Raw genomic sequence first — 25,615 nt, 5'->3', positions numbered from 1 at the left:
AAGCACATCAAACTTTGGAAAATTAAGAATAAAAAGATCATGTGACAGAAATTAAAAGAGAAAGGGTCAAAAACCAGATAAAATGAGAATATTGATTGGTTAGATGCATTAAGAAAGAGAGGTGAGACCCATGTATAGAACTACAAGACACCCATTTAAAGGATTACCACCTACAAAGTGCATTGCTTTTGTTGCTGCTGTTAAGCAATGGATTCAACCTTATATAAGATATACACATATATAGAGACTTTTATATTCTTTTCAATTTTCTAGTGAGGGAGTGAATCTTTCAAAAATCTTTAGTTAAGTGGGAATAAAAAGAAAACTCTTGAAAGCAAGTTCCAGTAAGCAACATCTTCTTAGTGAAGTAAAGGACCAAACTTAAGTTTTTTTTTCTTTACAGCCACAGAAAAGAATCTGTTTATCATACATACAGTTGACTATACCTATTGGTTTAGCTTTTATTTATGAAAGAATATTGATATTCCATTCTCTGTTAGTCCAAATTCGATTCTCCAACTACTTTACAAAACAAGAAAATAAATTTCTATATTTATTCACAAAAAGTGATTAGGCAAATTCATCCCTAAAAGCGCCGGTATCAATCAAAATAGTCCATGATTTTTGCAAATGCAACTGCAAACATTACTCTCTCGAGTCGGGTAGAACTGAGAGTTAACACTGTTGCATTTAAACTTAAGATGATGTTTGCCAATCGACTTATACATCCTAAAATTGTAAATCGTTGGTCAAAATAATCAATCTATCAGTGTTAGAGATTATAGAGACATTAACCAAATAAGTTCCCTCCGTGTTAATAGTTAATCATTCGTTCGAGTTTGAAGTGACTTCCAACTTGTTAACCTTTAAGTCAAACCAATTGAGTTATCCAACCCAAATAATATCAACTTTGGAACTCGAACTTTTGCGACCAACCAGTAAATCAAAACGTTAACAGCCACTGCACCACTTAGCACATTAATAAAATGGGACAATTTATTTTTGTTAATATGGCTTATATCAAAAAGAAAAGAAAAAAATGTTTCAAGAAAAAAAGAAAAAGAAGCTTCATCTTTAGAAACACCTGCAGGAGACATGTATGTAAACGGCTGAGTCATCTATCCACTAATAATTGAAATTCATAAATAAATAAAAATATATATAGGAGAGAAAACCTTTGTCAAAAAAAGAATATATAGGAGAAAGCCAAATTAATTTAATACAGTACAAATCCACCAAGTCACAAAGGTATCTTAAAATTGCGTGGATATTCTTTAATATTAATTTGTTAATCATAAAATTTTAGACCAGTAAGCATTGTCTCCTTTATATGTTTCTCATTCTCAACCTGTTATATATAAATACACTCATGCAAGTATATACATATTCGTTAAAGTGCCTATCTTCAGCCTCATACTCAAACCGATCAAAATCAAGAGTTTGAGGAGAAAGTTTTAAGCAAATGGAAAAGCTGAATTTTGTGAAAAATGGAGTAAGCAAATTGCCTCCTGGTTTTTGTTTTCAGCCAACGGACGAAGAGCTTGTCTTTCATTACTTGAAATGTAAGATCTTCTCTTATCAATTGCCTGCTTCCATTATTCCTGAGATCAATGTCTGCAAGTTTGATCCTTGGGATTTGCCAGGTACTTAGCAAACTAGGCACAACATAATCATGCTACTTTTGTGCTTTATAACATAATGTGATAGATAGATGTTAATACAAAAATGATATAATATATAGCAATATATAAATAATTTGGTTAAATATTTTATGTGTGTGTGTGTGTGTGTGTGTGTGATTAGGAAATTGTGGTGAGCAAGATAAGTATTTCTTCAGCAGCAAGGAAGCCAAGTATCGAAATAGCAATCGCATGAACAGAACAACCAGCTCTGGTTATTGGAAGGCAACAGGATCAGACAAGAAAGTTAGTGTTTCTTCATCACTAAGTAATGGAATCGCGGGAATAAGAAAAAGTCTTGTATTTTATCAAGGAAAATCTCCAAATGGATCTCGAACTCATTGGATCATGCATGAATATCGCCTAGTTAGCTTAGGAACTACCGCTTGCAATCAGGTAATTAATATTCCATTAATCATATATGTAGTCTTTTTTACAACCAAAGTGACAATGACCAAATTGGAGTAGATCGTGGCAGCAAAGTCACTGTCACTTATAATGGCTTATCTGTTAAAACTTGTTGAATGTTGGGTGCAGTTGCAGAACTATGCAAACGAGATAGGGAATTGGGTTTTGTGTCGTATATTCACAAAGAAAAGAAGTAATATAGAAAACGGTTACATGATGAAGAGCAATATAGTGATGAATACTAATGTTGAGGTAGCTCAGCCAAGATTCTTTGATTTTATGAGGGTACACAACTTAGCTTCGGACCCTACTACTCATTTTTCTATATCGTCGTCTTGTTCGAGTTCCAGTGAGGTCTCTTCATCAGAAGAACGATGCAGCGATATATATACTGATTTTTAGTTACATTCCTTTTATCTGCAAAGTTAATTGTTTATGTCTATTGAGGAAAATGGATCACATGCTTGAGAATTGTTACTCTGATTTGCTCCTATAAAGAAGTTATTGGAATGCCTCGCAAGAGGATCCACTCCATACTTATTCCATATACAACATTAATTTTGACCAGCAGATTTTTAAGTTTGTCTATAGTATAGTACTATTTATAATTTACATAAATCAGTTCTGTATACATACATATTATATAGATTGCTGAAATACAGGATAGAGGGAGAGTCTATAAACTATTGGTTCTGTTCTGATCTTTTGGATCACGAACGCTTAAATTTGGACAATAAAGTCTAATCTGTAAACACTGCACAAATTTGGTAAAGTGTTCCAACATGATATTAGAGCTTAATGCTTAATTAACAGTTTTGATGGACCGACTAAAATATTAATTCAATTGTGCTCGAGGGAAAATGTTGAAAAACTAAGTTCGATATCGAATATAACTTAAAGGGCTAAAATGGAATTATAAGCATCCGAACTAGTGTCTATATGTTTAAACAAATGCTTTAAAAATTGGATCGGTCATCGAACTAGTAGCATCCTTGAGTCACGGTTCAAACAATGATGCAACCGAAATCAATCCAACCGTGCTAGCCCGCTTCCATCTCATAAATACAGTATATATTTTTAACATAATAACTTCTCACTAAAAAGCATAATATTTTTCTGATTATAGCGTGATCCAAATTTGGTAAATCTCATTCATATGAACCCTTGGTCCTAATTCACAATCTAATATGTACTAACAATAGTATATAGAATATTTTACTTCAAAAAAAAATAGTATATAGAATATTCAAAAGTGATTATACATGGTTAACTTATATGGCAAGGTAAGGGTAATTTAGTAGAGTATTTATGATAATAAGACGCTTAATTTGTGGTAATTAAAAAATGTTAAAATATTATTACAAAAAAAGGATATGCATTATGAAAATTTATTATTTTGCTGCATTATTCATCTTTATTTTGAGGGGTATATTATACATCTTTTGTTGTTGTATTTTAAAAATGATAATATGACATAAAAAAAAAAAAAAAAAAAAAAGAGTCTCCAATTAAATGTCAAGGTTAAATTTCTGTAAAAAAAAAAAATGAATGTAAATTTAATTTATACCGAAAACTTATCACTAAACTCATTTAAATTAAAGTGATAATATATTGGCTCAAACAATAAAATAAAATCCCTATTAACTCATTTGAAGAAAAATATCTGTCCTAAATTTCCCTGTCATAAGAGTGTTTAATTTTATGAAGACCAAAAATAACAAAAAGATTTGGTATATTCTATTTGTGTGCGAGTAAAAGGAGGAGTAAGCCTTATTTAGAGAAAATTGACAGATAAGTAATAGAACCAAGTTTGAGGCTGTGGCTTTATGTTACAGTTTACTGTTAACTTGTACAGGACATGTTGTGTTGGTGTTTTATCTAAAGTTGACACTTTCCAAATTCCAACAATAAAGATAACGTGACAGACAAGCAACATATAAATGGATCAATTACTTATCTTAATCTATAATTGAGCATCAACACCTGTAAACACAGACTGTATCTAGTTACTTATCTTAATCTTCAACTGTCACATTCTCAAAACCCCTTCATAACCCCCCATCTTTTTTACTTTCAATTCAACCTTGTAAACCAATCCAAAGAATTTTATTTTATTGCTACTATTTTTCATATTATTTTCCCACCCTGCACCCTCTTCAACATTGCAGGGTATACAGCTTATATATAATTAATTCATTCATCGACTTATATTCATAATTTCAACATCATTAATTGTATCTTGATCCCTTAATAATGGGAGGCAACAATTCTAGATCGGTTAATCCAAATGGAGAAGATGTATTGCCTGCAAGACTTCGTCCTCTTCTTCGACAACGTATTGAAGAGTTTAGAAAACGTAGGAATGCACGAAGAGATGGCGCTGTCTCCAAGAAGGAGCTTCTAAAAGATGATGCCGGAAATAATGATGATCCGTCTTCTAATGTAAATGAAGTTTTGGAAGAAACTCAACAGCATGAAGAGGAGAAAACAACAGTACATGCTGTGTCCGTAGAAAAACTCTCTCAAGTCGCTCCATTGCCTGTTTCTGAATGTGGAATTGAGGAGGAGGAGCATAAAGGAAGCAAAGATCACGACCTAGAAAAATGTAAAGAAATTGAAAGGAATGTAGCTGAGGTAAAGATTGCAGCATCATTACAAGAAAATAAATATGAAGAATCTAATGAAAAACATGATGATGAGGACAAGAAGGAGGAGGAGGAAGACGAAGAGGAAGACGAGAATGAAATTGGAAGACTTATAGGTCCTGGATCGCCAAGTTTTAGAATATATTACATTGAGGCCACGGAGAGAAAAGAGCAAGCATTACGTGATACGCGTGTAAATGACAAACAACAAGGTGAGAAAGAGGATGAACCTATTGTCGTGCACTACAAGTCACACAGTTGTGAAAGTGATGAAAGTGTGACATCTGAATCAGAGAACACTGACAACTCAAACGAGGTAATTAAATCGTTTTCAGTTCATTTGATTGATTTCCCTACCCTATAATCTATATGTTTAGTTATAAGCATGAGGCAATGTAACCCATTTGGGGTTGGCCTAGTCGTTGGCTTGGGATCTTGGAGTTTGCTCCTCCAGATGTCTCAGTTTCGATTCCCTCTGGTGCCAATTTCGGTGGGCTAAGTCCATACGGAGCTTGCTCTGGCTTTAAACGGGGCCCCCGCAAGTGGGCGGTGGGATTGGTCCCCTCGGATTAGTTGACTCTTGGATCGGATACCGAGTTTTCAAAAAAAAAAAGTGTGAGGCAATGTGATGCATAAGTAAAAGACATTTCACCTTATAAACCAGTTTTGTATGATTGAGTTAGACGCAATTCTAAATATTCAAAACAATAATATACATTATCAAGATTTTGATCTCAATTAGTCTCTATTATTTGATTATTCAGGTTGTTGAAATCGAAACAGCTCCTAAGAAAAAAGGACATCATAAGAGAAGGAAATTGGTGGCGATGAAGAAGAATCTACTCAACGTTAAGAATCTGCAGAAGAATAGCATGAACAAAATGATGGCCTGCGCTGGCAATGATAGAAGAAAACTTCTTGCGGATCATTGATTAATACATTAGTTGCTGCTAGAACGAATGTTGAAGACACATTAATTATATAATAACTTAGAAATAAGTGTTTCTTTGTTTGGGAATTTCTAGGCATTTTTTGGTTCAATTTCTTCTGAATCCACATATACTGGTAGCTAAATGTATGTAATACTATTTGATCATATTTAGAATAATGCAACCAGATTGCCTTTATAGCAAACTTCAAAATAGTCTATCTTATTCTTATGAGATACACTTGGTTGGTCCACAAGCCTAAATAAAATTCATTTAGATGTACACACATAAAGTATATATATTGATTAATTCTTCTCTTTTTCATTTATGTGTGTATGTCTAAATGAATTTATTTTTCGTCTCATAGAAAAAAGGTGGCACTTTTTCGTGCCTATAAAATTTTTTAGGTTGATTAATCCAAGCAGAGGAAATTTATTGTTTCCAAGACTTCGTCGTATTCTTCGATATCATATCGAAGAGTTTAGAAAACGTAGGAATGCAAGAGCAGAATTTGAAGAGTTTAAGGTCTACCAATCTATGTCAAACATTTTTTTTGACTGAAATTATGAAACCAAAACAGTTTTTTTTTTTTGTTTTGAGGAAGAAACAAATACAGTTGCATTGCAAGAGTGTATGACCAATTATTATTTTAATCATAAAAAACTACAAAACTAAGACTAAAACAATACTCAAGGGGTTGATATTAGGCGAAGATGTTTAACAATTCATTAAAAAAAAAATATATCATCAAGTAATGCCTAGAAATGCAAAAAATTAGATTGAAAAGTGAACTGCTTCATGACTTAACCAGCATTCAAAAGAACTACAACTCTTTGGTGGTGGTGGTAATTTGATTGTAGTGATGATTCTCATTCCCTTTCTGTATCATTGAGTAGCTTCTTTCATTTGGGGAAATTCTGCATAAAGTGGAAGAATAAATTTATTTGTCATATGAGAAAAGGAATTGGAAAGAAAATTAAACACCAATTAATCCTACTTTGAGATGTTGAACAATTTGTGTTGTCTTTATCTGTCTCCCTGAAGATATGAACTTGGAAAGTCATATTAGTACTAAGAATGAGCTCAAAGTTGCAAGCATCGCCAACTTTCAAGTTATTGTCTTTTGCGAATGTCTTCCATCCACTTGAGAGTTCAAATCTTAGTCCTGTGTGGGACATCCTGATTCGGTACTTTGCAGGCCAAACTCTGCCATTTGACAGTTGAAAATGAATATCTCCTCGCTTCTTATTCAAATCAAAGTGTCTCTTACCGAACATAGATGGTATAGTCTGCCAAGCAAAAGAAAAGGCAAATGTTAAAGAATAAAACACTGACATGTTATTGTATACATACTCTTTAAATTATTCTTAAATGACCAATATATATTTCTTAATGGAGAAAGATTTGGTTGTTGATGTTGTTGGTTATCAACTTAATTATGTTTTAAGAGCCAAATGTTTCTTTGCAACTTACCAGAAGAAAATGGTGCTCAACGTATGATGCACCCATGACAACAACAAAGGATGGATTACATGTTTTGAAAGATTTTGCTCTTTCAAGTGTTGTAACTTTATCAGCATCAACAATCACTGGTTTTCCTGCAAAATCGGAATGGAACACCATAAAGTAGATATTTAGTTGTAATTTTTTGTTTATAAAAATTGGTTTTAGTTTTAGTTAAAAGGGGATTGATTGTGAAGTGGTTTATGTTTACGTACAAGTGAGTTGAACAATAAATTTGAGCGTAAAATTCACTCTTGGATTCAAAAGATACAAATTCTTGCTTAAGTTACAACCAATTCTGAGACAAAGTCAATTTCAATCAACGTCATTGAGCTGAACGTGAAATTGTTTATGTGTAGATACATTCGCCTAAAAATGAGTTGAATAATAAAGTTGAGTGCATAGATCATCTTTGGATTCAAATTATGTCAGTCATTTTCCACATGGTTATACTAGAGTTAACATGAAGTACATGCCATTTAAAAATGATAACATGAATTGAAGAGAACAAAACAAATAACTTATGCGAAGCATTCACAAGACAATGAAGACACAAAATCTCATACCTTTACCCTTTCTGTCAATATGATGTACGGCTGCCTTTTGAAATTTCCGAACATTAACACAGCTACTGCTTCCAATTTCAAAGGAGGAGTTAGTTTTTCTCTTTTGACTTGCTCTACAATCTTCATTATTTGAAGGTTTTTTTCCTTGACAGTTGAAGACCCTTTTATCTTCAACTCTTGTCAAAGGGTAATTTATCTCTAAGGCACTCTTATCAAAGATGTGCACATGAAAAAGGGAAGTTCTTTCATATTTAAAAAGCAGGAGATGGCCATGAGCTAGAGAATGATACTCTGCAAATTCTTTCCATCCCTTTTGAAACCATATTTTGCCATCACTTTTTACCAAATTTAATTTCCAATTTACACCATTTGGAGTCTTTACACATATAGTTTTCGGTAAGCATTCTCCATATTTCTCCACAAACTTTCTTGGCATCATCTGCTAATCAATTAAACCAGGTTAATATGTATGATACTGCTCATAAAATTTTGTACCGCTACTTTAGACAATATTTACCAAGGTTGCATAGTTTATGAGCTAAATTAGAGAAATTGTGATAGTTTAGACACACTAAATTGAAAGTATATTAAAAAACATAAAAAGGTTGCATTAAGTTCTCTTCAAGCTTCTGTCAAAAAAGAAATCTCTTCAAGCAAGACACGAATTTACATCATCATTATGTTATAAGATATATAAAAACAGAAACTACAGGAACAATCTATAACTCAAATTGGCTTACAAGCTTTCCATGATGAAGGTTTTGAGTAAGTATGATCTTGAAGAAGTGAACTGGCTTCGCTCGAGGAATTTTGTTAGCCATTAAGAAGTAGCTTAACATAAAAGTATAAAACCTTATGAATGACTGAGTAGTGAGTACTGTCTATAATGAAGTTTAGATTGACAATAAAAGCAAAGAGGAATACTAAACTATGGCTTTTCACATTCCATATTAGGGAAACTGAGTGAGGAGTGTGACACTCTTTTTTATTTTGTGGTGGCATTTGAAATTTGAGATTGATTCGTAAACTCTTGTGTAGCCTGTACTACCCTAGCTACTCTTTTCTGCAAACCAAAGCTCAGGGCTTCTTGGAAGTTGGAACAAGTAATCGAAAGTCACATTAAAAGTGATTAAATGATTTCCAATGAATTGCATATTATATGCAGAGACCGGGTTCGAACCTCATGCACTCCATATTTAAATTATGTGAGCTCTAGCCAATAGGCTCCTATTTTTTTGGACAGATTTAAGGCAAAGAAGATCAATGTCATTCATGACTTAATTTGAATGGTTGGTAGAAAAATGTTACTCTCTCCGTCCCATAATAATTGAATTATTTGAAAAAAAAATTGACTATTTTCACTTTTCAATACAATAATAATTTTTTTTAGGCTAAAATATGTTTTTAATCCCTGCAAATATAGCAAGTTTGGGTTTTGGTCCCTGGTAAAAAAAAATTTTGAAATCCATCCCTGCAAAATTTTTTGTTTTTTAAAATAGTCATTGACCCCACTTTCTTGCTTATTTGGCACATTTTGGTCTAGGTGACAGTTGATGACTGTACAATCAAGTACATGTGACAATTATTTTATTTTAACTTTTAAAAAAATCAGAAAATATATTTATGGAATAAAAAATGTTTATTTTAATTTATTAAAAACAACATATCCCTTCTACTTCACCCTCCTCTTCTTCTTCGCAGATCTTTCTGCTTTCCTCTTCTTCGCCAGCCATTCAAACCTTCATCAATTCATCTTCTTTAAATTAAGATTCTAGAAAACGAAATTCATCTTCTTCAAATCAAAATCATTCATGTTCTCAAATTCATCCAAATCAAAAGTCTGGAAACACAGTGTTGGTCGAAATCGGAAAAGAAGATGAAGTTCAAAGAGGTTGAAATCAAAATCAAAATTCTGAAAAACGCAAGATTGAGGATGAATTGAAGATCTGCATCGAAAAAGAGGAAGAAAAGGGAAAAATCTAAAACCCTAGAAGTTTTCCCCTATTATGATTTTGGGGTTTGGGATGAAGTTCATGATGAATTTCTGAATTCAGGATTGGGTTTGGCACTGCTTTTTCAGTAGAAACAAAAAAATCAATGAGAAATATTGTTGAAATGGGAAAACAACCCATTTGGGTTTGAAGAAGATGAACAGGGGGAATAAGAAGAAGAACAACCACGATTAAGAAGATGAACACAAATTTGATGTTACTGAAGACTAGTCGCTGTTGAATGAACTCTACATTAATACTGTTAAAATTTTAGTGTTATTTCAGGAATATGGTGGTCAGAAAGAGAGGAATATAGTGGTTACAAGGAGAAAAGATGAACACTTTGTGTGGAGAAAAGATGATGGAGAGATCTGATGAAATCAACAAATTAATTAACAGATATGAAGGAGAGATTCTTTCAAAAAAATAAATGTTTTATTTTTAATGTAAATATATATTTTTTATTTCAAAAATAATTATTCTGATTTTTGAAAATGTTTTTAAATATTTAAAATATAGCAATCATGTCTGTGCCACGTGTACACAATTAAACAATCAACAATTGCCACATAGGCAAAAATTGGACAAATCATCAAGAAAGTGGGTATAGGGACTATTTCAAAAAACAAAAAATTTTGCAGGGATGGATTTCAAAAAAAAAAATTACCAGGGACCAAAACTCAAACTCGCTATATTTGCAGGGATCAAAAACATATTTTAGCTTTTTTTTTAATTATAATTTTATTCTATTTTGCATTTATGATAAGAATGAATGAATCAATATTTGATAAAATACTCAAAACTATCTTTCTCTCTTTCACTTGTACATTTTTTCTTAATATGTGTGAAATGAACCAAAAACTTAAAATGGGACGTAGGAGTAACTAGTGTCGTTGGTTAAGGAATCAAATATTGTAAAACTTTTTTGAAAGGTGTGTGACAATGTGTCAATTTCTCTCATAATCAATCATTCTCTCTCATCAAAATTAATTTATTCATAGAACATCCTCTTTCATCAAAATACACTAAAAGCATTCACATATATGTCATCTATATGTGTGGTATAAATGGGTCACACCGAATACATTATATTATTTCACACTTCTCAATCATTTAAACCACTAAACTAGCATTTTCTAAATATTCATACCACCCATCCAAAACTCAAAATTGCGTTCCACTTAATCACACAATACACCTCAAATTTATAGTTTAAAATCAAAAGTAGGAAAGAGACAGTGGTATTGCAGTACCACCACATTTGTTGGACAAAGTGAAAATATATGACACACTGTCATAAATATCCGCAAAGACACTCTAAAAAGGAACCAATATTTATGCTCTAATGTCAGCGATGTCACGGAACTCAATGTCACCAAAATATTTTCTCTTATTCACACATTGAGAGAAACTACCATGCGCTCGCTAGCTTGCTAAACAATAAAGAAAATTGCTTTTTTGACATTGAATATTTCCTATTGACACAAGTAAATGACCAAATCACACTCAGCGGAAGTTAAGTGCCTCTGGCATATGCGCCAGCAGTTAACTGCCGCTGGCTCCTCCAGACGAAGTTAACTGCCGCTGGCTTTGCTGCTTTTTATTATGATTTTACGCGTTTCGGTCGAAAAATCAAAATAAATCGAAAGTTATTAAGAATTCTACGAAACTTTACAAACACCTCTATAAAAATACATATAGATGATGTGCAAAGTTTCGTAGCATTTCGACTAAGTCTCGATTTATTTTGATTTTTCGACCGAACCATGCAAAATCGCAATTTTTTTCAAGTGCGAGTCCGAAAAAAGTGTCCTAGAGGTTGAAATTTTTCATGCTTTTTTGCACTCATGTTTAGAACAAAAAAATAACATCTCCCACAAAAAAATTTGAACTTTTCGACAAGGGACGGATTAAATATGAATTTTTAACGCGTCTAAAATTTAAGACACGAAAACATCAAAACATCAACCTAAAAATTGAATTTTGAGCTGTTTTTTTGCAGACACCTCTATAAAAATACATATAGAGGATCTGCAAATTTTATTAGTATTTCGAGTAATCCTGAATTTATTTTGAATTTTTTACTAAAACGTGTAAAATTGCAATATTTTTCCAACTGCGCGTCCGGAAAAGTTATATAGAGATTAAATTTTTCATTATTTTTTGTACACATATTAAGAACATAAAAAAAAAAACATTTCCTGCAAAAAATTATAATTTTTCGATAAGGGATGGATTAAATATGAATTTTTAATGCGCCAATAACTCAAAAAACCAAAACATCAAAACGTCGACCTAGAAATTGAATTTTGATATGGTTTTTTGCAGACAACTCGAAAAAAAATATAGAAAGGGTCTGTAAAGTTTCGTAGAATTCTGAATAAGTTTCGATTTATTTTGATTTTTCGACCGAAACGCGTAAAATCACAATAAAAAGCAGCAAAGTAGAAGGAGCCGGCGACAGTTAACTATCGACGTATATGCCAGAGGCAGTTAACTACCGTTGTGAATAATTTGATCATTTTCTTATATCAATAGGAAGTATTGAATGTCAAAAAAGCAATTTTCAACAATAAACATGAAGTCAATGTTAATCATCTTCTAACGTTGTGCAACTATCTTGCTCATCAAATTTCTCTAGAGCTGTATGTGGATTTTGCTAAAGTAATTGAACATTTAATTCCATAACTTTTTTTCTATTTTGAGGAAATTTCATTCAGCAATTTTCTTAATGTTATTTCTTTCTCAAAGTTTGTTGTTTTACCTAAAATTAGTCACAAAGAAAAAGATCTCTAAACAAAAAAAAATACACCAAGCACTCACTACCACTTCTATTATTACTACTACTACTACTACTAAAAAGTGAAAAGTAGCAACGAAACGGGTTTTTATTCTTAGCTTCTTCTGTACCGCACCCCACACAAAGGTGAGTCACAAACCGCTTCTTCTCCTTCTCATTCACATTCATATTTCTTCAACACACACAATACCGTATACTCTTTGAATTGCTAGGAATTTCTAGGGTTCAGTGATTGTTTTCAGATTGAAGAAGATGGTGGACTTTGCTCGCGTGCAGAAGGAGCTTGCCGATTGCCGCAAAGACGCTGAAGGATCCGGTATTCGGGTTGCCCTCAAAAGCGATAACCTTGTTAACTTGATCGGAACCATTCCTGGTCCCACCGGAACTCCATATGATGGTGGTGTTTTTCAGATTGATATCACATTACCCGGTATTGAAATATCCCCAATTATTGTTTTTTTAATCAGGGTTAGCTAGGGTTTTTCATTTCTTCACCTGGATCGTTAATTATTGCTTGTAATACGGTTAATTAATTATTTTTTATTATTATTAATTATTAATGACTTTACTTTTGTTGCAGATGGATACCCCTTTGAACCTCCAAAGATGAGGTTTTCAACTAAAGTCTGGTATGAAAATGTCTCTTACTCTCTCTTTTGTCATTAATTTATGAGTGGACCGGTTTGGATAAACAACTAATTTTTGCAGCTTATAGGATAAACGCATATCATGATAAGTGTTTTTCTATATCAAAAGATAAAATCAAAAAGTTAAATTGTTTTCTTACAAGCTATAAGCTATTTTCATAAGCTCTCTTGGAAAATTGGTGAAAATAAGGTGAAAACAGCTTATGAACAATGCCGTAAGTTGTTTTCATAAGTTCTCTCAACCAGTCTCACTAAACTTATGTCAGTAAGTTATCTCAAATAAGCCAATTCAAAGTGTGACGATGGAGTATGTGATGGGCAGTGTTATCTATGCAATTCAGTGAACTGGCGGCTAGCTGAAATCAGCTGCCACAACCTATTGAAATCTCTGTAATTATGTTGATCTATTGTAATATTTATCTTTGTATTTCATTGATGTCTACTATGTTTTATTCTTTGTTTTCCTTTTTAGTTGAAATGTTTTTACCAATAACAACAAAAAAGCCACATGTTGAAAGGGAAATGATATTTATAACGACAAATGTGATCATGGAATGAATCACGAAGGCATAAGTGAAACGTGGCAAAATATTAATGCTAAATAGTAGTGCTTCCCCAAACGTGTTTTCCTGCCAAAAGAGATGTCGATTGGTTGCCTAGAAACCATGTACCTTTTGTGAGACAGTTTGTCGTGATATATAGCAGTTCTCTTGTTGAAAACGTGAAACGAGATGAAAAATGATTTTTTTTTTTTGTTATTGTTGTAATTAACAGTGTTAGCATATCAACTGTACATATATAGTTATATAAACAAACCAAACTCACCCTTATAATTTGTTAGTGTTTAAAACTCATTGCAATTTGTTGCTTGACATGCTGTTACTTTCGTTGAAATTTATAGTGTAATCCCAGAATATAGTTTGGGTTTGATTTGAAAGATAAGCTCATCTTAGACCAATATGTCATCCTGTAGATGAGAGAAATGCTAGGGTTATCTTCATCTTTGTTACTCCCACTAAACTGTCTCTTCTTCACACAAATTCATCTGTCAAAAGGCATCAGTTAATTGAAATGTCCGATACAAAGCGAGATCTGGAAGATATTGCCCCTGTTAACCCTCAAAGTTACAAAAAAATTACTTTGAAACAATTTAGGAAATGAAATCTGGAAAATGTACCCATATCAAGAACATCATAGAACCAAAACATACCCAGATCAATAATCTCATAGAACCCAACTCGAAAACAATTTAGGAAATGAGATCTGAAAAATCCTACAACATACTCGAAGTGCGAGCGCCCCTTTCCAGGTTATGATTTATTCCGGCAACGGCAACCTTGGGTTTCTGTTTCATATTGTTGTTGTTTATCTATTACACAAAATTGAAGTTTGATGTTGTTGATTATTGTGCAAAACGTTTGCTCTAATTTCTTGTGAACTGTTGAGATTTTGTTGTTGCTGCTATGTAGTGCAGAATGAGGGAAAAACAAAGGAAAGTTAAATTCAGAAAATTGTGTAAAAAATGAGCAAAACTTGATTGTTAGTGTCACAAAAATAAAATAATAAATGAAGAACCAGAATGCTCATAAGAAGGTGGAAAGAGAAAAAGGCAGCAAGAAAGACGTTGAAAAAAAAGTGTAACTTTTTTTATTTTTTTTATTTTTTTTAACTTGCAGCAACCTGTAGAACCGGTTATTAGGTAAATGAATAAAAAGAGTGGATGATGTGGCTAATTATCATTGGAGTATGTTATAGGAGTGAGTTAGGGAGTGTGTCCCTAGCATTTCTCGAGTAGATGATATTGGACAATTGTAGTGACATTTTATGCTAGATGTTCGATCTGTCTTGATTTAATTACTGAATGAGTGTAAGCTCTAAACCTATTAGAGTAACATGATATGCCCATCTTTTTCATTAGTTTTTTTTTTGTTGTTGTCTTTGTCGTGTAATGTGGTTTTGGTCTCAAAATATTGACAGAGTTTTGTATGTCATCTTTTCTTAATCTTTCCCTTTCACCGTCTCTCGTTGATTACCAAATTCGCCGATTATGTTTCTTGTGCTTGTTTCATTTGCCTCATCATTCGGTGTCCAAGCTTGTTAAGAAACGTATGATTATTTAGTCTATTTTCTATTCTAGCCTTTATAGTATGAGCAATTACTTATGCATAGCAAATATGGCATTTAAATACATTACTGTTCAACAAATATCTATTCGATTGATTAATTTTGTGATGCATTTAACCATTGTAGGCACCCAAATATCAGCAGCCAAAATGGTGCTATTTGCCTGGACATCTTGAAAGATCAGTGGAGCCCGGCACTTACTCTGAAGACTGCACTACTTTCCGTGCAAGCACTTCTTTCTGCTCCTCAACCTGATGATCCTCAAGATGCTGTTGTGGCACAGCAGGTCTGATTCATTCTTATGAACTGCTTCTTCTCATATGTTGTGTGTTGAACTAACAAAGACAGTACACCTAAGAATGTCATGCTTGTCCAAGTTTCTGCTAGATCAACTTCTACTGGCAGTGCATATTTTTATCGATTATGTCATTCTGTTTAAACCAGTGTGTATTTATGGGCAATGCAGTATCTGAAAGACTATCAGACATTTGTCAATACTGCTCGCTACTGGACAGAAAGTTTTGCCAAGACATCATCTCGTGGGGTTGAAGATAAGGTAATAAACTTGTTGCACTTAAGTTTCTGAATGTGGATGCACGTCATTAAGCATATTTTAATTGGTCTCACCAGCTGATTACCTCTTTTTAATATTTCACAGTGCTCAATTTTTATTATTTACGCGGGTTTGTTTTGCACAAATGTCTTGTTTAAGAGTCAATGAATATTTCGATCCCTAAAAGTAGTAAGTTGTATAACACTTAGGTCTTTGAAAGTCTGTTTATACGAATCAGTCTCCAACTATGCCAACTTCTTTACAAATACATTCTTGTCAGGCAGGCAACATGTGGCACTTGTGTGCTATGTCAACTACTCCCTCCGGTCCTTATTATAAGCAACAAAACCAAAAAACATCAAAACCAATGCATTCATTGATTAATGTAACTTTTTGAACATTTTTACAAATATACCCTCAAAAAATTGTGAAACATTAAATACACCCACTAATATTTAAAAGAGAAACATTAAATAGGGATAGAAAAGTCATTTAAGCAATAACTACAGCTTAAAAGTTGTGACATTTTCTTATAAATAGGACCAAAAAAAAATTTGAAAATTTTCTTATATTAAGGACCGGAGGGAGTATTACGTTACACCTTCTTGACTGTAGTTGATGGAAAGAAAAAAAGAGTTTGTGAAAACAAAATAGAATATATTTGTGAAATTTGACATATTAATGACTAAATGGTATATTCATTGTCTTTCTAATGTGTTTTTGTTAAACATTTCACTAAAGAAAATTTGATAATGATCCAGTTAATAATATTGTATTACAATTTACAATGTGCTTTTATGACAATTTTATATGAAAGCAATAAACGTGCAAGTTTCGTTCATCACTGATGATTTTGTATCATATAACTTTATACCATAATTGTTTTTGAATATGAATCTTGCATTGTGGCATGCATATCCAGTTTAAGAGCATTGGTGTTGTACTTATTATTTGGTTTGCATAAAATTGTGAAATTTAAGTTACATCAGTAATTATTTTATTTCCATTGCTAATGTACAATTATGACGACGTTTGTTTGATGTAGTTTCATAACACACTTTATTTAATTTTGTTTCAGGTACAGAAACTGGTTGAGATGGGATTTCCTGAAGCTCAGGTAAGGAACATTTTGGAAGCTGTTGGTGGTGATGAAAACTTGGCTCTTGAAAGGCTGCTGTAGCTTATTTATGAGATATTGACTAAAATATCTTGATCATTGTGAACTTATTTCACATGTCGACGTAAGATGTTGGAAGCACATAAACAAAAAGGGTTAATTGGATATAAAGATAAGTTATAACCTATTAAAGATATATCGTATAGTCTTTTTGGTTAATTCTGCCTTTTATTTGCTCTTTTGAAACATTGTACCCGACATTGTCCTAATTTTAGAGTAGTAGGTATGGGAGAAAAAAAAAGTACTATGAAATTGATTGAATCCATTATTATTGGCAAGGTTTCTACTTCACGGATAAGTTCTTGGATTTTTTAGCTTTGTTCCAAAATATAATTCTAGTCCTAAACTTTTCCTTGCGGTGTGTTTGGTTGGTGAGTGGAGGAGGTAATGTTTTAAAAAAATTTGTCTCTGACTCAGGATAAAAAGCAAAATTGTCTCTGAATGTGTACCTTTGTTAGCCATTTTAGTTATTGACGTTAAAAGCTGAGCCGACAATTGTTTTGGCTAACAAGGATGTATGACGTGGATTTACGGACCAAAGTGGCAGTAGGCAGTTCAAGATTTTGATCCTTGACTCATGATAAAATGCAAAATAGTCCCTGGATGTGTATCTCCAATAAATTGTTTAGTCATTGACATTAAAATTGACCTTTAAAGTTGAGCTTACAATTGTTTTGGCTGACAAGGATGCATGTCGTATTTTGGGACCAAAGTGACAGTAACCAGTTCGAAATTATCAGATTAAATCTGTAAATTCATAGATCCCTAAATCCTAAAATCCCAATTCATCCCTCCCAAAAGTATCCACAACGTCCTGGATCATCCTATAATCAAGTGAAAATTGATTCAATTAGAAATAAGCTCATAGCGGAAAAATGAGGTATACATAAAACTACCCAAACGAAAATTGCTTCAATTTTCCAACAACTTAAATGTGAAAATTTATTCAACATTAAGTATCCACAATACCCAAAAGTATAAAGCCATATTAAAGAGACCTAATCGTACCTTCATAAGTGCATATGCGAAGAAGTATTTTCCCCTATTAGCATGAGTTTGTGCAACACGCCTAACATCAATTCTACCACAACCACATAACAATTTCATTGAGAAAAATACAAAGTTCTTGACGAATGAGAAACACTTCATTGGGACGAGTTTCCACCACCACCCATCATCATCATCATCATCATGTGTTTTGTTTGGTATTTAATGGAAGATTGGATAAGGAGAATGGTTATATATTCGTTTGAGATTTTAGGATTTAATTTGATAATTTTGAATCGGTTATTGTCACTTGGTCCCTAGATCCACGTCATACTTCATTGTCAACCAAAACAATTGTCATCTCACCTTTTAACGACCAATTTTAACGTTAAGGACTATAATGGCTATTGGAGGTACACATCCAATGAGTATTTTGTATTTTATCTCGAGTCAACGACCATTGTGACAGCGAGGAGTAAAGTCAGGGACCAAAATTTCGAACTGGTGACTGTCACTTTGGACCCTAGATCCACGTCATACATTCTTGTCAGTTAAAACAATTGTCAAGTCAACTTTTAGCGGCGAATTTTCACTGGCTGACATGAGTACACATCTATGGACGATTTTGCATTTTATCCCGAGTCATGAATCATTGTGACAGCGAAGTGCAAAGTCCACAAAGCCAGGGACTTAAAAAAAAAATTATCCCGATTTCCCATTTTTTAACGGTTGAACTAGTTTATAAGTATGAAATAACATGTTCTGTTAAAAAAAAGTATAAAATAACATAAAAAGGATATATTTAATTTTTTCAATTAAAGCTGCAACAGTAAAATTCGGATAAAAAAATTGACATGTTATAAGCTATTAGTTGGTTAAAATAAGTTATAAGCTTATGATAAAGTGATAGATTTTAAATGAGTTTATTTAATAGAGTAAATAGCCAATTACCTCCCTGAAATTGTAAGTTTCGTCAATTACCTCCATGAAATTAACAAAACGTCAATTATCCCCCTGAAATTGAACGTTAATCAATTTACCTCCTCCGTCAAATTTTTCTGTTAGTGAACATGACGTTTTGCAAATACCCCCCTGAAGTTTTGCACATGTGTGCAAAATGCCCCCCGAACTTAAAAATTTATATTATTTCATTTTTTTATTGTGGTTGGATAAAAAAAAGTGGGGTGAAACATGGTATCAAATGTTTATATTTTTTATTGTGAACTTAGTAATGTTTGTTTTACACGTGCACGTGTAAATTATGCGTGCACTCTATCTTTAGCTCCAGATATCCTTTTCTACGGGATTTTCCGGTGACGAGATAGATACAATTTTTTTCTTTTTTAAATTAAATGTGTAACCAAAAAAAAAAATGTTTATATCTTTTCATATTTTTTTTCTCACTCAATTTGTCCTAATCTATGTTTGGATCACATTTCATATTCCTAAGAAATCATATTTTCTTGCAATTCTTCTTTATTTTTGTTGATCAAGTTTGAATATTCTTGATGATTATATCCGCAACAGCAATATAAAAGTTTACTATTGTTTAAGTTAGTTCATAACTTCTTCCTTAGATCTAATCACAAGTGTCCTACATGTATTATTTATAATAGTGTATTCTTCCATAAAAATACAACATGGTTAAGAAAGAATAAGGTGAATAAGGTTAATTGTTTGCCTTTAAGAAAAAATAATATAGATTTTTAAGTTTGGGGACATTTTGCACATAAGTGTAAAACTTCAGGGGAGGTATTTGCAAAACATCATGTTCACTAACAGAAAAATTTGACGAAGGGAGTAAATTGATTAACGTTGTGCAATTTCAGGAGAGTAATTAAAGTTTTGTTAATTTCATAGAATAATTGACAAAACTTACAATTTCATGGAGGTCGTTGCCTATTTACTCTTATTTAATAAGATGAACTTATAAGACCTGAATTATAAGCTCAAATACGTGGCTTGTAAAACAGAGAATATTAAATTAAACTTTTACTCAACTTATACAAAAATAAAATAAGATGAATTGACTTGGTTTACACAAAACGTAACGTGCAAAAACTAGGTCAAGCCTCGTGTGTTCTGCAGATTAGAACAGTCAAGGTACTAGCGGTCCCTCCAAATATGCTAATAATACCACAAATTAGATTTCCAACTGTCACGGCAAGCAATTTTACTTGATCGTATTGTTAAAGTTTTTTGAGCAAACTGATGAAGTTATGAAAATTTAAAAACATAAGTTTTACTTTCATTAGTTAATACTTCCACTCCACGGTTAGTTTATTTTCATGCCCCAGCTTTTATTCTCCTTTAAGAAAAAGTTAGGCTAAACAAATTTTGGGAGAAGCTCTAAAAATAAAAGGAACTTCTTTTATGGAGTACTGTTTTAATTAAAGAGTGAACCATCAAATTCGTTCTTGAATTTTCACGGGTCGGCCAAATTCATCCCTCAATTATGTAAAATATCAACTTAGTTCCTGAATTTGTCAGACGTCCATAAAAAATGTCCCTCCGTCCAAGTGCTCCGTTAGTCATGCTGACATGCCGCCCTGCATGTTGTGTTGTCTTGTACACGTGGCAAGAATGAAGCCACGTGTTCAAGGACTAATTTGATTGAATTGGAAAAAGTCCAGTTTTCACTTTTCACTTTATTTTTTTCTGCTTTCCCCATTTTGCCCCTGCATTACCCATACATCCTTCACATTTTAGTCAAAACATCAAAAACATCCTTGACCTTTTACCTTTCCGCTAAAACTTTCTCCATTCTCACCCCTCCAAAATCATCATCTCACTGGCGATTCTGACGTTTTTGAAGTTTCTATGTTCGGCTGTGATTAAAGGTAACGCCTTTCAGATTGTTTATCAAGATTCTGTGTTCGTATTTACTCTGGAGATGCAGAAACTGCAGGAAATGTTTTTGCAAATGTTGGACAGGTGTGACTCTTAATTTTTAAGGATCGTTTTGGCAATTAGTATATTAATTGAAGGACTGATATGATTGATTATGTTATGATTAGGGAATAATTTGATTGAATTTGCAATTTGAGAGTGTTGCACCAAGGAGGTATGACCTTAGACGACCGATTCCTTTAGCTGATAGGCCTAAGCAGACACCAATGAGGGGTTCTGCACCAGCTTATCCAACTCATGCTGGCATGATTAGGGTTCCATATCCAACCTATGGTCCACCCGGTTCGACTCAACCTACTAAATTCATGGAGTTTATACCAACTCCCGAATTTCCAAAGAAGTGATGATTACTGGAGTTTAATAGATGTTTTGGATTTGTAATATTTAGGCTTATTTGAATTATGCCCCGTAGTTGGGTTTCTTTTTGCTTAACTTGCCGTTTAAGACTTATGACTTGTTGTTAATGCCTCATAGTTAAGTTGCTTTTGCCTATGTAATTTCTCAGACTTATGACTTATAACCTATGACTTTTGCCTATGTAATATTTCAGTTTCAATTTGTGTGTTCTGGCATTTTTACTTAATTTTGTACTCATATGCTTCAATGATCAATTTGATATCTGATTAAACAATTCAGAAACTTATTTGATGGTTTTTAATATAACGTAGGGATCTATTTGATAGATAGTGAAATAATTCAGGGACTAATATGATGGAAATATTATTACAGAAATGTAAATGTTACATTTCTGAATCATCTTCAACCTCTCTTCATCACCATTAAACTTGGAGCTTGAAAATGAAGCTCGACTTTCATAACAATTTTTTTTCCCATATTCTCACCCCCTTCATTTCAGATTCAATTTCAATAGTTTTGTTTCAAGAAATTTTGTGGATTTTGGCTTTCAGATTCAATACGAAAAATTAGGGTTTCAAGTTTTTTGAATTGGGGAAGAACTGGACCACTTATTATTGGAGGAAATTTAGGTGATTTTAGAATGTAGATTGCAGATTGTGTAATTAGGGTTCAAATTTTATACAATTGGGGAAGACAGAGCCGTTGGGGAAGAAAAGAGCCGTTTCGGAAGAAACAAAAAAAAAATCTGCAAATCAATCAATTTAGTCCTTCAAAATGTTTGTTATTATCGGTCAAATTAGTCCCTACCTACGTGGCGCCTGACATGTGAGAGGTTAACGGCTACGTTAGCCCCGTTAACGCTTCGTTTGAACAGAAGGACTAACTTGATTGACATTTAACAAATTCAGGGATTAAAGTAATATTTTGCATAATTGAGTGATGAAGTTGACCGATCCGTAAAAATTCAGGGACGAAGTTGATGATTCAATCATTAATTAAATCAACAAATTTGATCAAGAGCAACTTTAATTTGATCTAGTCTGCACCGCAAGTACAACACAAGTCTTCCAATCCTGCGCAATTTACTTTTTACCTCCTGCTTTTAAACTTGGTTGACCCTCTTCAAATTAGTTATGGGTATGGACACTTTTCTTTTGGAAAGGAGTTTTGGACTTTTTCGTAAGAGTTTTGGATTATTTTTGTTCTCCATAAATAATTTATGAATAAATTTTGGGTCTCGTTAACAATTACTTTTAGGGCACCATTTTAAGTAAATAAAGTTACTTTTAAAGTTTTAATATATTGATATTGAATGCACCATTTTTAAGATAAAATTTCTTTCTTAATCTTTTTAACTAAAATTTGAAGGTTTAACGAGTTTGATTGAGTTAACACTCGTTAAACTCGACCGATTTGTAATGGCTGACACAATATTTTTTTTTTTAAAGATTTGTAAGTGCTGGCATAAGCTTAAATATGTACAATTGAATTTTGTGGGAATAACATTTTTAATAAATAAAAAATGTGTATTGAGAATAATGTGTTCGAGTGTTTTTTAGTCCCTTAAAATCTTATAAAATCCATAAAATTTGAAAATCAATAGTAGAAGAATTTTTTATTGGTTTTATTTTTCTTTATTAAAATGCTATAATTTATTTGTTCATTATTTTTATCATTCATGCTTGTAAGTTTGTTTTTTTTCCCCTAAAATTCATTGAATTCTTTGAAATTTTAAAATCACATAAAATCCTTAAAAGTCCGTGTGATAAATCCTTTAAAATCTTGAGTGTATAAAGTCTTTTACATAAAAAGTCTTTTAAAATCTCACAGAATCAATACAATCTCACACAGTCTTTTAAAATCTTAAAGATTTTTTTTATTAAAATAGTCTTTTAAAATCCTAATCTAATACACCCCCTAGACACTTGTTAGCATTTTCCATAAATTTTATATATTTTTTGCATTTTTTTTCATATGAATTATAGTATATTAAATATATTATGATAGAAATTAGGACTTTGAAGAAAATATTTTATCAAAAGGCTTTAAGTTTAAAAGTACTTTTTAACGAAAATGAAAATAGCAAAAGCTTTAGTTCAACGATTACGGCTCTATTAATAAACTTTACTCTCCGCTTATTATTAAAATAATAAGTTGATTTTTATTTTTTTTATGGTCGAGATTCGAACTCCAAACCTTACATATATTATGCATTGTCCTTACCAACTGAGCTAAGCTTTAACCATGTAACTGATTATCTTAATAATAGAAAGTACCAGAACACAAAAAGACAATGGATGGAATCTATTTTATTATTTATATCATTTTATTTAAATTATCAATAAGAAAATCAGTTAAATTCCATAAAAATAGAAATAATCCATGACAATAAGAGGAAAAATCCTTTTTTTTCTTGTTATAATAAGAGGAACAATCTACAATAATAAGAACAATATTAGACGTCATAAAGAAAAACCTTTTATGGTTTCTTGCATATTCAAAGAGAGAATATTACACACGTTGGTGGTGTTGACTTGAAATTTTAAAGTGGGTTCTTCCTCAAAGTCTCAAATTTGATTGTATTTAGTGATAATTTGAGTACGGTAGTTTAACTTATTAAAAAAACAAAGAGAGAAGATTAGACACGAATAAATGACAAACAAACTAAAAATTGCGCCTCTAACGTAATATTTTTTTTAACCTATAAATATAGGGTAGTATGAACCCGCAAATCAACATACTACGAGTTTATTGTCAAAAACAAAATGCATAGTAAGTTGTATTTATGTAAAAAAAAATTGATAAATTAGTTGGTAAAAAAAGGATATTTATAGAAGATGAACATATAACAATTAATAGAATTTTAAGATTTTTTCTATCATCTTTTAAAAGAAAAAAATTCTATCATATGCAAATTTGCATTAAATAAAAAGTCAAACATAATAAGTTTATGTTTCCCTCCAAAAAAAAAAAGTTTATGTTAAAATTTTCTGTGTTTTTTGTAAGGTTGTACATAATTTTTATTTTGAATAAAAAATAGTATTTTTTTAATTACCTACCTTAACCTATGTAATATTGATTAGAATAGGAAAACTCTTAAATTTATAGTGTTTAGTAAAATTAATAGGTAAATGATCTAATAAAGTAACTACATTTTTTAATATGCGTAAAAATATAAAAATAAGTAATAATAAAATAGGGAGATAGGTTATTATTCGAGTTTTCTTTTTGTTAAACAATTTGTTTTTTATTAGAAAAAAGTACTACTCCTTTCGCCTACATCTATAAGTAATTTTTATTTAAAAATTCATTGAATAACTAATATATTAAAAGAGAATGCTAACCAGTGCCTTAAATGTATTGGTTAAACAACTGAAATAAATAAGTTTATAATAAAAAGTACTCACCCCGTCCCTATATATAAGACCCTTTTGTCAAAATCACGGGAATTAAGATAGTGAATATTTGTATTAAAGTTGTTTGTAATCACTATTGTTTTTACAATTTTATCCTTTAAGAAAGAAGGTTAGTTTATGTTTTCAACATGTTATTTATTGTTGATTGAAGAAAAAGATGTATAATAAATAAGGGCATGTATGTAAAGAAATAATTAATGTAGTTGGAAATAACAAAAGGGTCTTATAAAAAGGGACAAAAAAAATTCTCAAAAGGGTCTTATAATTAGGGACGGAGGGAGTAGTATAATTATTACTTGGTCAGTTATAACAGCTTACATTTCCAAAATAAAATTTCTATTTATGGATTACTTTTGTTCTTAGGACATTGGTTAGCAAGACCCTATCTTAAATCACATTTATATAAAGTTGGCGCAAAGAGTAATTCATCAATTCGAGTACGTCAAAAGAGAGAGAGGGGGGTTAGTTCAATAAAATAAAATGAGTAAATAGGCAATTACCTCCCCTGAAATTGTAAGTTTCGTCAATTACCTCCTGAAATTAACAAAACTTCAATTATCCTCCTGAAATTACATAATGTTAGTCAATTTGCCCCCTCCGTCAATTTCCTCCGTTAGTAAAAAAAAAATTGAATTTTTTTTTTCACGTTATGTGCAAATATCCCTTTGAAATTTTGTACTTATGTGCAAAATATCTCATAAAATTTATAATAATCAAGCAAATTGGACCTTGACAAAAAAAATATTCTTTTGTTCCCAATTTTTTTCTTTATCATCATCATCATCATCAAAGGCCCTTGTTTTAAACCATGATGAAGGAATCAAGCAAACAAGTTGACCTGAAAAACGAGATGAATTGATGTTCTGTTTTGTTATGTATTTTTGTTCTTTTTTTTTCTTTTCCTTTTATATGTTGTTTTAGAT

General features: G+C 31.8%; 4 protein-coding genes across 8 annotated transcripts; 3 read left to right on the top strand and 1 right to left on the bottom strand.

Moving 5' to 3' along the window:
• The first annotated feature begins 1,346 nt into the window (after positions 1-1,346).
• Positions 1,347-2,634, top strand: LOC11429693 (NAC domain-containing protein 83). Its single transcript, XM_003602720.4, has 3 exons — positions 1,347-1,643; positions 1,804-2,075; positions 2,217-2,634. The coding sequence occupies exons 1-3, from the start codon at positions 1,463-1,465 to the stop codon at positions 2,487-2,489; spliced, it is 726 nt and encodes a 241-aa protein (XP_003602768.1). The 5' UTR covers positions 1,347-1,462; the 3' UTR covers positions 2,490-2,634.
• A 1,446-nt stretch (positions 2,635-4,080) lies between these two features.
• LOC11424384 (nucleolin) lies at positions 4,081-5,792 on the top strand. The gene is made up of 2 exons (XM_003602719.3): positions 4,081-5,048; positions 5,497-5,792. The coding sequence occupies exons 1-2, from the start codon at positions 4,341-4,343 to the stop codon at positions 5,662-5,664; spliced, it is 876 nt and encodes a 291-aa protein (XP_003602767.1). The 5' UTR covers positions 4,081-4,340; the 3' UTR covers positions 5,665-5,792.
• Positions 5,793-6,608: 816 nt separating this feature from the next.
• On the bottom strand, positions 6,609-8,166 carry LOC11434552 (B3 domain-containing transcription factor VRN1). The gene is made up of 3 exons (XM_024779024.1): positions 7,731-8,166; positions 7,135-7,259; positions 6,609-6,950 (listed from the first exon to the last, which is right to left on the bottom strand). The coding sequence occupies exons 1-3, from the start codon at positions 8,164-8,166 to the stop codon at positions 6,609-6,611; spliced, it is 903 nt and encodes a 300-aa protein (XP_024634792.1).
• Positions 8,167-12,496: 4,330 nt separating this feature from the next.
• LOC11424383 (ubiquitin-conjugating enzyme E2 27) lies at positions 12,497-17,320 on the top strand. Of its 5 annotated transcripts, none has more exons than XM_024780065.1 (6): positions 12,497-12,647; positions 12,764-12,951; positions 13,102-13,150; positions 15,419-15,578; positions 15,759-15,848; positions 16,924-17,320. In XM_024780065.1, the coding sequence occupies exons 2-6, from the start codon at positions 12,774-12,776 to the stop codon at positions 17,023-17,025; spliced, it is 579 nt and encodes a 192-aa protein (XP_024635833.1). In that variant the 5' UTR covers positions 12,497-12,647; positions 12,764-12,773; the 3' UTR covers positions 17,026-17,320. The 5 variants fall into 5 exon arrangements, with proteins under 5 accessions (XP_024635833.1, XP_024635832.1, XP_024635831.1 ...); XM_024780064.2 differs by having other exon boundaries at positions 12,502-12,647; positions 12,751-12,951; XM_024780063.1 differs by having other exon boundaries at positions 12,522-12,647; positions 12,744-12,951.
• Positions 17,321-25,615: the final 8,295 nt, after the last annotated feature.

Source organism: Medicago truncatula, chromosome 3 (genome assembly GCF_003473485.1).
Source record: "Medicago truncatula cultivar Jemalong A17 chromosome 3, MtrunA17r5.0-ANR, whole genome shotgun sequence".
In the NCBI taxonomy this organism is placed as follows: Eukaryota; Viridiplantae; Streptophyta; class Magnoliopsida; order Fabales; family Fabaceae; genus Medicago; species Medicago truncatula.
This window is presented reverse-complemented; position numbering and strand designations above follow the sequence as displayed.

What these genes read in the sequence shown, in the direction of transcription:
- LOC11429693 (XM_003602720.4), top strand. Translation starts at nt 1,463, where the DNA reads ATGGAAAAGCTGAATTTTGTGAAAAATGGAGTAAGCAAATTGCCTCCT. An exon ending in TGATCCTTGGGATTTGCCAG is followed by an intron (nt 1,644 to 1,803) that starts GTACTTAGCAAA and finishes GTGTGTGATTAG; the next exon opens with GAAATTGTGGTGAGCAAGAT. An exon ending in GAACTACCGCTTGCAATCAG is followed by an intron (nt 2,076 to 2,216) that starts GTAATTAATATT and finishes TGTTGGGTGCAG; the next exon opens with TTGCAGAACTATGCAAACGA.
- LOC11424384 (XM_003602719.3), top strand. Translation starts at nt 4,341, where the DNA reads ATGGGAGGCAACAATTCTAGATCGGTTAATCCAAATGGAGAAGATGTA. An exon ending in ACACTGACAACTCAAACGAG is followed by an intron (nt 5,049 to 5,496) that starts GTAATTAAATCG and finishes TTGATTATTCAG; the next exon opens with GTTGTTGAAATCGAAACAGC.
- LOC11434552 (XM_024779024.1), bottom strand. Translation starts at nt 8,166, where the DNA reads ATGCCAAGAAAGTTTGTGGAGAAATATGGAGAATGCTTACCGAAAACT. An exon ending in TATTGACAGAAAGGGTAAAG is followed by an intron (nt 7,260 to 7,730) that starts GTATGAGATTTT and finishes CCGATTTTGCAG; the next exon opens with GAAAACCAGTGATTGTTGAT. An exon ending in TTGAGCACCATTTTCTTCTG is followed by an intron (nt 6,951 to 7,134) that starts GTAAGTTGCAAA and finishes TTTGCTTGGCAG; the next exon opens with ACTATACCATCTATGTTCGG.
- LOC11424383 (XM_024780065.1), top strand. Translation starts at nt 12,774, where the DNA reads ATGGTGGACTTTGCTCGCGTGCAGAAGGAGCTTGCCGATTGCCGCAAA. An exon ending in AGGTTTTCAACTAAAGTCTG is followed by an intron (nt 13,151 to 15,418) that starts GTATGAAAATGT and finishes TAACCATTGTAG; the next exon opens with GCACCCAAATATCAGCAGCC. An exon ending in CTCGTGGGGTTGAAGATAAG is followed by an intron (nt 15,849 to 16,923) that starts GTAATAAACTTG and finishes ATTTTGTTTCAG; the next exon opens with GTACAGAAACTGGTTGAGAT.